Here is a 16,231-nt window from a genome sequence, read left to right on the forward strand (position 1 = left end):
TTTTATTTCATTACGTTACAAGACATTACTATTGGTTATTAATGAGAGGAGAGCGAGAGGAGCGAGAGAGTGCACTGTTTAATGATAATTCATATCACAAGTTATACAGAGGGAGAGAGAAAGAAATGAAGAAGAGAAAGATGATCGATTTGAGAGAGAGAGGGGGGGGGGGGGAGAAAAAGACAGAGTGTGTGTGTGTGTGTGTGCATATGATTAGGAGGGAGTCCACAAGAGAGAGATAGAATGAGGACAGAGATACGAAGAGGGAACATGGGGAAGGGGAGAATGTTACTAGAGTGGAAAGAGAGGTGTGTGCGTGTGAGGGTGTGTGTGTGTGTGTGGGTGTAAGGGGGGTAGGTAGAACAAAACAGGAAATACAAAGATGAAGAACAAAGATAGCGAAGGGGAGTGGAGGTGTATCAGAATAGAAAGTGAGAGAGAGTGTGTGGGTGTGTATGTGTGCGTGTGAATGAAGGATGGATTACAAAAGAAGAAGAGAAATATATGGAGAAGAGAGTTGAGGGGTAGAAAATGGGAAGAGTTAGTACAATGGAGAGAGAAAAGAGTTTGTCTCTCCCTCTCTCTTTCATTCCTTTCTCTTCTCCCTTTCTCTGCTTATGTCTTTGTGACGTGTCGAATGTTTAGCAGGTTCCTTGTGTCTCTAGATTTCTCTCCCCTTTTTTTTTTTATAAATATTCCTTTGATTTCATTCATATTCACAAGAAACACTGAAGCATGTCTCTCATCGATGCTCCCATCGTGGATAATCAGGGACGCTATAACCGTGTAATCTCTGAAAATAATAAAAATTGTGACGTTTCATTATCAAATTTCGTTGCCGTTTATTTACTGTACATGTAGTGTAAAAAGGGCCTCGTCATTAGGCGAAAATTTACTATGCGACCCTTTCTTACTTTGTCTGTTAAATATCAAATATTTCGTTATTAGGTTTTCCTCTGTCTCTTTCCTGCTATCTTCTGTATCTAGTTTCCCCCATCGCTTTGCTTTCATTTTATATTCATATTAATCTATATAGAAGAATCATTGAAGTTCATCACTTGTCGACGCTCCCACCATGAAGCTATATTATGCTCATTTTTCCATGTAAACATGTGAAAATTGGATTGTGACATTCCTTCCAATTCATATTCAATATTCATCCAACTCACAGAAGTACAGCCTAGCCATGCGTGAAAATTACCCCCGAAATAAGGAAATTACCACTGCGTAATCCTTAAACGTGTAACGACATTGATCATGTACATACGCATCTTGTCTCGCAGCATAGATAATTATTATTCAACATATCGGTCTCTGAAGTTTATACAAAGTTTTAAGATAACATCAAAACGATCAATTCTTTTCAAGAGATCATCATAGAAGGTGACGTCATTATACTTCGGCGAGGATCAATAAAAACAGGGTGAGTTATAAATGTCGTTATACCCTACAATGTCATTTTGTCAGTTGATATCATGGAAATAAACAATATTTTATATAAGTATTATATAAATATTGAGAATGATTAGTTTATCTGTATCTATTTCCATGCATTGCATATATTACTGTTTTTCGTATAAATCCGTTAGTTTGTATCCGATACATATTACGTTGTACTATGTTTGAATTGAAATGAAATAAAGAAGGAATATCATTTCATCTTATTTGTGCCAAATGAATCAATCCCCAAATTCATGTGATAAGAATAGACACTCCTACAATATCTACTTCGATTCTTTATAAAATGTTAAAACATTTTTCTTTCGTTTTTCACCGGCAATCAGATTTGATTGAACATCCTGAGTATTATCGAGCTGATTGGTAAATTCATGAAAATATTTGTTTTCATAATTGATGAAATGATTTCGGACAGGAGGACTACTATCTCCTCTAAGTAGTGACTTCTCCACACTACGTCGTTGGCGGCGGTATGACAATGATCATGAGAAAATGATACTGTATAAAGTCTCTTCTGAGAAAACGATATTGGCCGAGTTTCCATTCATAGTTTGTTTAAAACATTAACAGACTAAAAGTAAAGAATTTCCCATGGCATTTGGGGAAACGCTCTTGTAGTTTAGGTTTTCAGATGAGTATTTTGTTTCCTGTTTCCATCTTGGTGATCGTTAGGAAGACTCTCATCTCATTAGATTTAGTCTACATGTTGGAGATAGGGGGCTTTATTCAGAATTTTTGGTGGGGAAGGTTTACAAGCTTATCCGGGGTAAAAGTGTGCGCTGATTCCAAAATGCCACGCTTATTGACCGTGCTCACGCCATTTTGGTCATTTTGGCCAATTTTGGACCAAAAATGACGATTTTTGACTACGCTTTGGAAAATGGTCCCTTAACAGACTGCTTTTGTAGCCACATGCAATTAAAAGGGTCTATCTGAAGTAAGAATGCACCCAAATTCCAGATAACGTGGTTTAATTTGCCAAATCACAAAAGAAGTGGTCATTTTGCCATAATTTGGCCAAAAATTACAATTTTCATGATTTTTTTTCGTACGTAATTTGTTACAAATATTGATTAGAGCTACGATCGGATGTCTTTAGAAATCCACATTTATTTTCAAAATGTGCGCTGGATAATAACCATCAACCTCATGTAATTTATTCTGTCAGTTTTTACCTGTGAAGGTCATTTTGGGTAATTTAGACATAACTGACAGTTCGCACAGTTTTGCATTATTAACTGTTCAAATAGGCAGGAAATTGAGGTCTTCAGCATGTTTTATCTTCTTCCCTTATAAAATGATAATGCATTTAAATAAGCTTCTTGTGTAGAATTTTATGCTGATTCCAAATATATCAGTCTTAATGACCCAATTTAACAGCTTTAGGTCAGTTTGGCCACTTATGGCCCTTAAAATGACCAATGGCATCAGTTCAATTCATCCAAAAATACTTTGAATGTTACCAGAATCGTTACAAGGGCATATTGCATTGGTGTATTAATCCTTGAAATTTAGCATCTGAAAAATATTTTGACCTTATGTGATTTATTCCATCAGTTTTGATCTATATGAGGTGCATTTGGCGTACTTTAGACATAACTGATCATTTACGCAGTTTTGCATAATAAACTGCACGTAGACAGGAATTCGAGGTCTTCAGCGCGTTTCATCTTCTTCCCATATACAATTGAAATGCATTCAAAAGTCCATCTTGTGTAAATTTTATGCTGATTTCAAATATATCAGTCCTAATGACCCTATTCAACAGCTTAAGGTCATTATGGCCACTTATGGCCCTTAAAATGGCCAATAACATCAGTTCAATTTATCCGAAAATACTTCGAATGTTACCAGAATATTATCAAGGGTGTGCTGTGACACCCAAAACTGGTGAATGAATCCTTAAAATTGAGCATCCCCAAAGTTGACTACCTTGGCCATTTTAGTCACCTTGACCCCCGGCCAGCCCTACACATTGTGTATGTTAATTCAGGTTATATCGAACATGGTGAGGAGAAATTTTTGATTGCGTTGATATTAGCATCAATTATTGTTAAAAGGGGAAGTTTGAAAGCTTCTTGGTGGAAATCAATGAAATGATTCCACACAGACCAGTGTTATTGGCATAACTACTGGACCCTGTGGTCATTTTTACCATTTCTTTTCTCCTTTCTTAGCTTCGGAATTTCCTGATTTTCAATTGCACTTATTCTTGAAGCCGAATCTGCTGCTGCAACCTGTAGATCAGCAAGTGTTGTATGCATTCCTGACATATCCTTCTTGATAGCAGTCATCTGAGAGCCCAATGTATCCAAACGTTGTAGAATCTGGTTAGACAGTTTTTGAAAATCTGCACGTGTTACCATGTCTGATGTCTTGCCAGCTTCTAATGCATGGTCCTCTTCCGTGGTAACTTGATTATTAGACATGTTCAAATCTCTCGTAAACTTGCTAGATCGTAACAAATATGGCCCTCTTTTGTTCTTTTCCTTGTTTCCACTCATTTCATATTAAAATCAGTTACTATTTGCAGTTCATTCCGTGGATTTCGTAGGATTTTAACAAATTATTCAGCACCTCCGAATTGATGCCGTCGTTCCTCATGGCGCCCTCTCAATCACACAATCGATAAAGTTGATGGATCGATTATATCAATTAATCAATTAATTTATCACGACCATCGATACTGATTTTCTCTCGCTTGTACATAAGATTCGCTTAGAAATGGAATATTTCATTTTGTTAAAATAATACTTTCAATTTCTTCTTTCTACACAAATTAGCAATATCTTCATTTTGTCAAAATAATCGTTTACACTTATTTCTGGTGCTTAGATTACGAAACAAAATGCGAACTCACGGTTATATAGGCAAAATAGGCCTTGACGGAAATGGAGAAAACCCGCTCACCGACCTGGTGTTGCCTTAAGAAAAGATACTGGTAGCCGAATTCATGAATCAAGGCTCTGATAAGTCATCAATTCCACAACACACATAGCGGCATGATATAGGGTCACTCTCACACCTAACCGTCCCTAGCCAGATCAACTGCACCGTATGAGCTTGATACGTAAACCTTCAGACCTACGATATCAAACCACACCCTACTTATTTGCATATTCAAATTAGGCCTAGCAAATGTTTTTAAACGCCCTCTACAGTGAGGAAATAAAAAAATCAAATAAATTTTCTTACTTATTCTGACATCAAGAACTTTATTAATGAAAGTGTAAACTTGTTATCGATACGTACTGTATAAGTGAGAGAATAAATTAAAACGGAGCTGCAAAAAATTTGTTCGTAAGAACAATGTTCGGGGAAGGGGGGGGGGGTGCATGAAACATTCTACATCAATCCTTACGCACAGTCACATATCAAACTGATTATGCTTACTCGAAGCGTAAAGAATATGATTGTATATTTATGTATATAAACCAAGAAAATTTCAACGAGCACAACAACCCCCCCCAAAAAAAAAATAACATCGATCAACATTATAGGTTAAAAAGTAACGGAGATATTGAATATTGAAATTTGACAATATTTTGTGAAAACGGGTAGGCCTATATATATATATATATATATATATATATACAGTTAATGGTATGTGCGTGAGCAATATGTCTCCCAGTAACAAATTAAGAAAATCTGATCTTACATATTGAATCAAATGTCAATCCTATTTTCTCATTTTTTGTTAAAAAAAAACCTTGAGTAAATCACCTTAGAATCATTTCGTATGTTAATTATGGGTCGGGAGATTTATATTTACAAAGGCATGAATTCAAGGGTTCCATAGAAATAACAAAAAAAAATCCTAACTTTAAAATTCCCTATTTTCATTATCATATTTGTCTGACATTATTATTTCTATTTTATTCAATTCATATCATTTTCAGCCTGGCGTACACTTTCAACTTTCTGGTGCATCAGCAACCACGCCTCACAATTGTGAGAAACAATTTTTGCACAACAGTCAGAAACACTTGTTCTTGTGATTTATGTCATCGTTTATTTAATGCTTTCAAGATTAAAAAGAAAAAACAGGATTTTTGTAAGATTAAGAAAGAGAATTGTTTATAATAGGGCATTTGCCAACTCGAGACGAGAAGTCGTTTTCATGACTTATAATTTCTCTCTCGCTCCCTCTTTCTCTCTCCCTCACTCTAACCTTTTCATCCTACTCTCCCTTTCTCTCTCTCTCTCTCTCTCCTATTTTACACTCATTCATATTGATTCTTTTTTTTTTATATTTCTTTAACCGCTACTCTATCCCCTCCCTCTAACTCTACCCCCCCCTTCATACAAATCACCCCTATTCTGGGGTTTGCATTCTCTCTCTCCCCTCCACTCTAATTCTCCCTCTTTATAAATCTTTACCACGCCATCTACTCCCCCCCCCCCCTCTCTCTCTCTTTCTCTATCTATCTGTCTTTCCTTTTTTAAATATGTTTTTGTCTTCCATTTTCATCAGATCACTACTCTGATCACCATGGCAACTAACTTCACCCCAGACCAACAATGTGAAGGAAAGGAGTGTCATTCAATCACAGATGTGACGTACTACGTGGAGGAGAAGAAGAGACTCTGTGATGACTGCGCCTCTAAAGAAGGATGCATCGCAAGAGTTAAAAGAGGTGTACCAAATATTTATTGTGAAGAACATGATGAAAAGGTAAAATTATATTGTAAAAGTCATGGTAAAGCATTATGTGCTTTTTGTGCACTAGATCATTTAGACCCTTGTGTGCGACAAAATATGGATGTCGCAATCGTAGACCTTCAAGCGAAACTTGCGAGCATAAAAGAAAAGGGAAGGGACAAATTGAAAGAAGGTCGCCTGTATGCAGATGAAATTTACCAATGCACGAAAGACACAGACACCCATCTACAAGCTTTGAAAGATGAAGTTAATTCGATAATAAATGAGGCGATCAACATAGATAAAGTCAAGGAGAAGATGGAGGCTGACAAAATCGACCAAGTATTCGAAGATGAGAATCAAGTACTTCAAGAAGAGATTATGAAGATTAATGAGAAGATTCGAAAGAACAAGGAAGAGAGAGAGAAACAACTTGAATTAATCCATACGAATGCAGGGATTAGACAAAGACACATGGACAATAAGAAGATTGGTCTTCATAGAGACATTGATAACATTGTTAAAGAGAAGGATAGAAAGATAAGAGAGTTGATGAAATCATTGCAGGATTACACAAAAACAATAGAGAATGCAATACAAACCATAGATACAGTACTAGAAGATGATAAAAACATTGTTAAAGACGGTCATAGTGTGAACATGTCAGTGAGTGATAAACTAAAGAAACCACTTTATAAGAATGATGTGAAACAAATCACTGATAGAATATCAGGTGTGAGGTTTGTGAAGGGTGTTGGGAGAGAGAAGTATGATGGTAGGATTGGTGGGTATGATGGCGAGTGGATGCTTAGTGATACAATCAGTGTCAAAGATGAAATCACAGATCCATATATTGTGGGTTGCATAGATGAATGTAATGTGATCATCACCGACTGGGTGTTAGGTAGCCTGCATACATACATGTTAGATATAAACACTAAACACATCCAGAGAGTGATAACAGGTACTGATACATCATGGGTAATCTCCTGTGCATTACTGAATGATGACAAGATAGTATGTGGTAGAGACTGTGAAGGTTGTACAGGGAAATTTTCTACTGGATCCATCAGTGTGTATGACAGACAATGGATACACATTAATGACGTCACAATACCAAGAAACAAATCTTACGATAACTCGTCATCTTCTAGTCGCTTAACTCGTCTTTTCTCCGGGTACCTTTTAAAGAGGTTAAGAACACAACGGACGATAACTCACCGGTGTATGTAGCTGTTGACCGTGATGGGATGATCATCGCTGCTGAAATTGGTCAGTCTAAGATATACGTCATCAACCCAGCTGATAGTAAGATCGTAAAAACCATCAAATGTAAACAGGATATAGTGATGCGAGGTGTGCTATCTTCAGGTCACATCATCGCTCAACCTTACCGTCCTGGTAAGAGAGTACTAATCATAGACAGACAGGGTGGTCAAAGGGAAATCCCCCACAGTGATGACAACTGTAATGTCAGTGTTGATCCTATAACAGACGACCTCTACGTCGTGACATCAGATGATGAGTACAAGACGTGTATGATTGATCAGGTGATGAGAGGGAGTGAAGTGAAGAAGAGAAGAGTGACGTCATTTCCTCTATCCACTAGAATGACTGATGAGGATGATAGGTTGGATTGCCTTTTCTTATCTCGTGTAATGATCTCATCATCAGGCAAGATAATTGCTTCTGATGGAGAAAGTATTCTCGTCTTTGAAAAGCGGTTCACATTCTAAACGATATGTTGGGATCATTCATTATGATGAATATGAGACACACTGACCAGAATAATACCATCTTTGGATAATTGAAATATCTGTACCAGTGAGGCCTAATAAGACATAATAACTCTGAACAATTTTAAACATCACGGTTAACAATAGCCATTTCTTAAAAAAAATAATAAACCCCAAAACTCCCGTATCCAAGAACATGTATCAGGCATGAGGAAATAGATTTCGATATCATTGGTTGAAAATATAATAATAATAAACAAATAATGGCATTTTTTGGTATATGAATGATAGATAACCAAACACACTCACGATCTGAAGGTGCAGACATTGATCAGATTCTACTGAATCGAGTGGTTAAATTGATGTCAAGAATTTACAAGATTCCAGAGATTTTTCGTAGAATTGAACAAAGAGATATAAAAACAAATACATTAGAATCATTTACCCACGATTGTACTGGCAATCCTCATGGAGCGAATGAAATATGCATTCTTTTCATGGACAAGGTTTAACTTACTTGCTTAACAATATGCCATGTGCCTGCCAGAATTCTAATTTAAACATTGGTGTCACATCTCTGTTTCAATCTCATCTGTTTCACTTGCCATCCTTATAGCAATTAGGTTTCTATCAGCAAGCAATCTAAGAGCAAAACACTGACAAGATTGTTTGGAATACGATTCAATGTAGATTTAGTAATTTTGACCTATTCAATGAAAACATTAGGGAGGGCGTAGAATGAAGTATCCCATTTTTAGCCTAGATACCGGCCGAGTGCGTTTTCCTTAAAAATATTTTCCGTTGGTATCATTCTTTAATCAAGGAAAGGGAAAAAAGTACTACAAGATTTAATGAATTAAACGGTGTATAGAAAGTAAATATAATAATGTAGTAAGATTAAGGGAACTTGGCGTGCCAATTCGACTGCTAATTGCAAATACAGATATGGAACATAAATATACGCGATACGTATTAAAGAACAAGTCCACCCCAACAAAAACTTGATTTTAATAAAAAGATAAAAATTCAACAAGCATAACACTGAAAATTTCATCAAAATCTGATGTAAAATAAAAAAAAGTTGTGACATTTTAAAGTTTCGCTTATTTCCAACGAAATAGTTATATGAACGAGCCAGTAACATCCAAATGAGAGAGTTGATGTCATCACCTACTCACTATTTCTTTTGTATTTTATTAAATGAAATATGAAATATTTTTATTTTCTCATCATTGTCATGTAACATTCCTCCCTAAACATTTAAACATTTTGTGCTTCAGGCAAGGAGGTCCTAATCGTCAAATTCATAAAAATTGAAATATTGTATAATTCAAACAATAAAAAAACAAAAGAAATAGTGAGTGAGTGACATCATCGACTCTCTCATCTGGATGTAACTGGCTCGTTCGTATAACTATTTTGTTGAAAATAAGCCCAAACTTTGAAATGTCATAACTTTCTTATTTTACATCCAATTTTGATGTAATTTTCAGGATTGTGCTTGTCTGATTTTAGTCTATTGAATCAACTCAACATTTTTTCTGAGGTAGACTTGACCTTTAAAGGGGTACATACGGATATTACACAGGCCTATGTTGCATGGTTGACTTGCATGGAGAGAGAGAGGGAGGGAGAGCGGGAGTAGGAAGGTATAGGGAAGAAGATCGGACAAAAAGGAAGGAGCGAGAGAAAGGAAGAAAACGGATGATTGTTGGCCAGGGATGATGAGTAGAATCTGTTTCAACAATAAACTTTCATCCCTTATACTCTATAGTCATGCTTATGTTCATTATTATGGAGTTTGTAAAACCAGTTACAAAGAGGGTTAAACGATTGTACAATGTTATTTCAAAAGGATGTATTCTATATTTTGACATATTTATATACTGAGAAACCAGTGCACTGACACTTGTTAAAGTTATGAGAAAATCATATTATTCACACGAAATATATTTAACAATTTTTTAAATAACCTTTATGAAAGGCATACACACTATAGAAATAGAATATTACTGAAAATGGTGAATTTTAAATTAACAGTTTGCTTTTGAATATGCTTTTGAAATTTCAGTCTATGTGCATGTATATAATCATGTAAAAAATAATGTTTGTTGGCCCCATTTAGCACCTGGGTGCTAAATAGTAATGAAACTATCATTATGTAATAAGAATTCGTCTTTGATTGATGGTTACATAGCAAAATCAAACTGCAAATTGGTTCAATCTTTTATGCACAATATAAACATATATTTGGGAAATTATGTGTATTTCTCTGATACATGGGACTTATTTAAATGAATGTTTTTTTTTTTTACATAAGACATATATATACCTTATTCTTTATATTCATGATGCCATACTGCTCGAGATGGTGACAATTATGATGATAATGATGACGATGGTGATAAAAAAAATGATTTAAAGGAGAATGAAACCATTGGAACAAGATAGCTTGTGTGAAAACAGAAAAATCAAAGAAACAGATCAACAAAAGTTTTAGAAAAATCAGACAAATAATGAGAAAGTTATGAGCATTTGAATATTGCGATCACTAATGCTATGGAGATAGCAAATTGGCAATGCGACAAAGATGTGTGATGTCACTTATGAACAACTCTCCCCATTACTTTAGTATATATTTCACTTGAATTGCCTTTTATCACATCTATCCATAGATCATGTGTTCTTTCTACATGAGGGCATGTAATACATATTTTTTTAAGAAAACATCATGGATAGAGAGTTTGTATCATCATAAGAAAAAGCAAAAAGAGACCTTTTGAGGGTATTTTATAGTCCACCAAAGGGAAAGTTGTTCATCAGTGACATCACACATCCTTGTCGCATTGCCAATTGGAGGATCTCCATAGCATTAGTGATTGCAATATTCAAATGCTTATAACTTTCTCATTATTTGTCCGATTTTTCTCAAACTTTCTTTATTCTTATTCTTTGATTTTTCTGTTTCTACAAAAGCCTATTTGTTCCAAAGGTTTCATTCCCCTTTAACGACAAATTTGTAGATGATGGCCCAGAATACAATGACTAGTATAAAAATTATAATCTGTTATTAAAATATAACATATAATTGTACAAAGAATGTTGTTATTGATTGCATTTTATTAACTTTGGGTGAACGATAACGAACAATATTCGCGTAAAAATGTTGAATTAATTCATTCTTGATTCTGTCAATAATATTGGTCGGTGGGATTATCATTCTTCGCAAGAGGTTTTAGTTGTACGTATTCAATGATATGATATGAAAATCATGTTACATGACCTCATAAGCTATCAATTTGTTAGAAATCACAATGCTTGTTGTGAGTTTAATTTTAAAATCAATTCAATTATAAGGATAACGTTCTTATCCTAAGCAAATTTGAAGCTCTTTCATCTTCAGCATAGCGTTGAGATCACTTGGTAAAAATTACATCGAACCTTATTAGTCAGTAATGCGTCGTGCAGAAAATTACTGAAAATTAGAAAAATACTTATGGTTTTTAGCAAAGATTGTTTTCTTAAATATCAGTTTTATGTGTTGCTCTCCGGGATATTGATTTTAGCTTTTAAAATAATGACGTTGTCACAGGGTCTACTTTCAATTTGAACTTGATCCACCTTGTGATGGGATCGTTTTAACTGCAGTGTTATTCCACCCCACAGACTCTTATAAACTTGTTAAACAGAATACCAATTCACACCAGTAATTAGGTTTATGAAAACCTTTATTACAACAAACTACTCTAACAAGGGTTACAGATTATGAACGAAGTATAAACATATGAAATATTAACAGTTTCTACAATTCAATGATAATGACGATGCTTAGCTTATTCTTCTTCTTTGATTCTTGGTTTCACACTTGAGTTCCCTGACGATGACTATCTGTCTGACGTCAGCTCCTGTCTCCTGGATATAGACCTAGACCAATGATTCCGTCCCCGTCTCTTTAACTCCAGTTACAGATCATAAATCTAAACACCAACTTCTCGTTGGTGTTTACTGATTTATAACGATTCCAATTTTGCCAATGTGGAATCCCAAGACCCGGACTATCAGGTTGTCCTTAACAACACCTTGTTGTATTCACCGAGAGCTGAATATAGTATTCTGATGAAAACTTGTAATACTTTTGTGCAGTATCTCTAACAAGTAGTATCTCTGTTGAATTACAGCAGCTTCTGATTTAGAATCAAATTTTAGCTAAATTTATAATAATTTTATCCCATAGACCTAATGGTCAAGAGTTTGGAACTCTGATATTCTTGGAAAGTTTTCTGAAGTATACGCCCCTCTAAATATCATTGGCTAATGCTGGGTCACTCATTCTGTCCCTTGCATTTGATTGGTTAAGAGCTATTTACTCTCTACCCCCGGAAATGGTCAGAAACAGAACTCTGATTCTTCTTGGAAAGTGTCTGACCCGTCTAACGGTAAATGTTTACGTTTTACCCCATTGATGTTGGGCCTTTCTCCTTTTATGGTCATGAGGCTTCCTATTCAGGGATAAATACTAAGAAAACCTGACTCACAAGTGGTACCTGTATGACGTTTGACCATCGTCATAATTACTGGGAAAACCTTCCACCGGAAGCTTTCTATTTCCTTCTTATGAATTTCATTCATAACATTGGAATGTTTACTACTACATTATAGAACATACAATAACATAGATGATACATATAGAAATAATCAAATACATAACATTTGCAGTAATAACATTTCATATAACACATAATATGAACAGTCTTATAATTAATACACAGTTATAATTACACAATTATAAACTCATTATCACATGATACATACAATAAATACAGTCATATCTTGACACCACCCCCCATTTTAAGATAGTAGCACTATCTACAACATTGTATGATCATGTAGATATGTGATCAATACATATTAGATACCAAATTATTACTCTATTAAAGTATGAGTGGATACCCCTGCCTATTGTTCAGGGCAACGGCTAAGAAAATCAGCCCCTACATTATCTATTCCCCTTACTGCAGTCACATGGTAACGATATGACTGAAGCGCAAGAGCCCACCTCAGAATTCTACTATTTTGCAATTTCGCTTGTGCTAAGTACATCAGTGGTCTGTGATCTACTTCTAATTCAAATTCAGTGCCATAGAGGTAGACATTGAATTTTTTCACTGCCCAAGCAATCGCAAGACATTCCCTTTCGATTACCGCATAGCGTCTTTCTGTGTCGGACAGTTTTCTACTCGCGTATGCGATTGGAAATTTTTCTTCCCCTACGCGCTGCATCAGAACGGCCCCTATGCCTACATCTGAAGCATCCGTTGCCAATATGTATGGTTCATCTTGATTTGGGAGATGCAAGATCGGTGATGAAGTCAGACGTGACTTTAGTGTTTGGAACGCTCGCTCTTCAATTGGACCCCATTCCACTTTATTTGGCCCGTTTTTCTTTGTGAGATCGGTCAGTGGCGCTGCGATTGTCGCAAAGTTTGGGATGAACTTCCGATAATAGCCTGCCAAACCTAAGAATGCGCGTACCTCCTTCTTGGTAGTTGGAGGAGTTGCATGCAGAATTCGATCCAGTTTTGCTGGATCAGGCCTGAGTGTGCCTTCCCCGACAACATGTCCTAGGAAATCCAAAGATTGGAATCCAATCTGACACTTACTCGGTTTTGCTGTCAGTCCAGCCTCGGCAAGTCTTGTGAACACTTGGACCAATGTCCTGACATGACCCTCCCAGGTTTCTGAATAAACTAAGATGTCGTCAATGTAATTGACTACCCCGTCTAGCCCAGATAGAACCCGTCGCATAAGACCTGAGAATGTAGCTGGTGCATTAACCATTCCGAAAGGTAACACAGTGAAGTGAAATAGCCCCTCAGAAGTTACAAAAGCAGTCTTCTCTTTGTCTTCTGCTGCCATTGGTATCTGCCAATACCCCTTGCTCAGATCTAGCTTCGAGAAGTAGCGCCCTTTTGCTAGATTTGACAATAAGTCATCCGCGTTAGGCACCGGCTCTGGGTCGAAAACTGTTACTGCGTTCAGTTTCCTGTAGTCGACGCAGAATCTGTTTGTGCCGTCTTTCTTCTTCACCAAGACGATTGGTGAAGCGAAACGCGATTCCGACTTCTCAATCACACCTAGTCGGAGCATATCAGTTATCTCAGACTTGACTGCTTCGCGTGTTGACTGAGGTAGTGGGTATGGTTTGCTTACCACTGGGTCATTACTTGTCAGTTTGACTGTGCACTGCATAGTATTAGTTCTCCCTGGCACATCTGTCAGTTGTGCTTCAAATTGGGCTAATACCTGTCTAGCCTGTGCATCTTGTGTGTTGGTCAGCTTGTCACTGATTACCACATGTCGGAGATCCTCGGTCTGGATTAGCGCAGGAAATCCAATACATGGCCTATCATGGTCATGTTCTTCTTCGACCACAGAGATTGATGCGGCTTGGTTGAGATCGCTTACGTCGCTTCGGTCAATGTATTTCTTCAGGAGGTTAACATGGTAGGTTTTTAGCCTACCATTAACTTCGATACGGACATCGCATCGGCCTACCTTCTGCTTGATCTCATACGGACCTTGCCATTGCATCAGTAGTTTGCTTGCGCTTGTGGGTCTGAGAATAAGGACCTTATCCCCCACGGCAAACTTCCTATCTCTAGCTGTGGTATCATAATACTTCTTGTAACGAGCTGATGCGCGTTTCAGCTCTTCCTGCGCAAGCTTGCAAGTTTCTTCCATTCTTGCACGCAGATCTACAACATATTCATACGTTGTCTTAACTTCCTCAGATGCATCCTCTTCTTCCCAGATAGTCTTAATTAGGGAGAGAGGACCACGCACGGTTCTACCATATAGAAGTTCAAATGGGCTGAAGCTGAGGCTAGCTTGCGGTACCTCCCTGTATGCAAATAGTAGCGCTGGAATGTATCGGTCCCAATCTTTGGGTCGCTCTGCGCACATGCGCTTAAGCATCGTCTTAAGCGTCCCATTAAAGCGCTCTACCAGCCCATTGCACATTGGGTGGTAAGGAGTTGTGGTTAACTGTTTGACGGACAGCAACCGCCCTAACTCCTTCATAAGCCCGCTCATAAACTGGCTCCCTCTATCGGTGAGAATTTCATCCGGTAGGCCTAGCCTACTGAAAATCTCGAGAAGAGCTTCGGCAATCCGCTCGGTCTCAATATTAGGCAATGGTATTGCCTCAGGATATCGCGTCGCATAGTCAACTAATGTCAAAATATAGCGATTCCCTCTGTCAGTCTTCGGATCTAATGGCCCTACGAGGTCAATGGCCACGCGCTTAAAGGGAGTGTCAATGAGGGGTGTGCTCTCGAGTGGCACGCGACTAACACTTCCTTTCTTTATTGTCCTCTGACAAATGTCGCACGAGATACAATAGCAGCGCACATCTTCTGCCATGCGCGGCCAGCAAAAACTTTGCTGTAGGCGATCAAGAGTTTTTTGTACCTTAAGGTGACCAGCCATGATACCATCATGGGCTAGCGCAATAACTCCTTCCCTAAATCCCTTGGGCACGCAAAGTTGAGTAATCGGCCCGCCTTGAGTTTGCTTGGCAGCTCTAAATTCTCGATACAATAGTCCGCGTTTTACCAAAAAGCGCGTCTCATTACCCTTTCCAGTAATAGACAGAGCCCCTGTTTCTGCCGCTTTCCAATACTTACCAAGTGTCTCGTCCTCCTTTTGCGCGTGCTGAAAATCAGCCTTGCTCGTAGCAAGAGAAAGTGCTTTGGCAGTCGGTAATGGCTTTAGTGGCTTTAATTTCTGTGCTTTTTGACCCCGCGTCTCTACTGCGCCTCCCTCGGATGGGATTTCCGAATCGATGTCGACTTCGGCATCGAAATCATCATCCTCGTCTAGCTCTAATGTCCAATCAGGGTCAGGATCGGTGTGTTTCCTCACCCCGCTGACGTTACCGAGTATTAACTCATATAGTGGGTTCTCTAGTACTAACGCATCTAACTGCCCAACATAGTAAGGAGTATCCACCCATATCCTAGCAACAGGGAATTCCCTTATCGTCCTATCGATTAAGGCTACCCTCTTCTTAATATTCAGGTACTGATCTGGCCTTACATACTTGGATTTTACAATCGTCGTACTACATCCACTATCCCTAAGTACAGAGACAATGTGTCCCCCTACCTTGCCTTGAACGACAGGCATTTCATCCTTCACAGTCCCCGAGACTCCCCAGCCTCTAGTAAGGGCAACTCGTCCCCACTAGACAATTTTACATAAGAGCCTGGTTGCCGAGCTTCTGAGTACATGACTGTATTCATTTCTTTGCAGGCACCCCCCTTCTCCTCTGAGTTTGAGGGTATTTCCTCTAATGCCGCCCCTTTCTTGAAATTGGACCTTGCTGCACTTGGGC

At 37.7% G+C, this 16,231-nt stretch overlaps 2 protein-coding genes across 2 annotated transcripts; one reads left to right on the forward strand and one right to left on the reverse strand.

Moving 5' to 3' along the window:
- Positions 1–5,950: 5,950 nt before the first annotated feature.
- On the forward strand, positions 5,951–7,836 carry LOC121416684. The gene is made up of 2 exons (XM_041610154.1): positions 5,951–7,227; positions 7,305–7,836. The coding sequence occupies exons 1-2, from the start codon at positions 5,951–5,953 to the stop codon at positions 7,834–7,836; spliced, it is 1,809 nt and encodes a 602-aa protein (XP_041466088.1).
- Positions 7,837–12,792: 4,956 nt separating this feature from the next.
- On the reverse strand, positions 12,793–16,023 carry LOC121417895. The gene has a single exon (XM_041611629.1). It carries the CDS (start codon positions 16,021–16,023, stop codon positions 12,793–12,795), a length of 3,231 nt encoding a protein of 1,076 aa, XP_041467563.1.
- Positions 16,024–16,231: the final 208 nt, after the last annotated feature.

Source organism: Lytechinus variegatus, chromosome 6, assembly GCF_018143015.1.
Source record: "Lytechinus variegatus isolate NC3 chromosome 6, Lvar_3.0, whole genome shotgun sequence".
NCBI lineage: Eukaryota > Metazoa > Echinodermata > Echinoidea > Temnopleuroida > Toxopneustidae > Lytechinus > Lytechinus variegatus.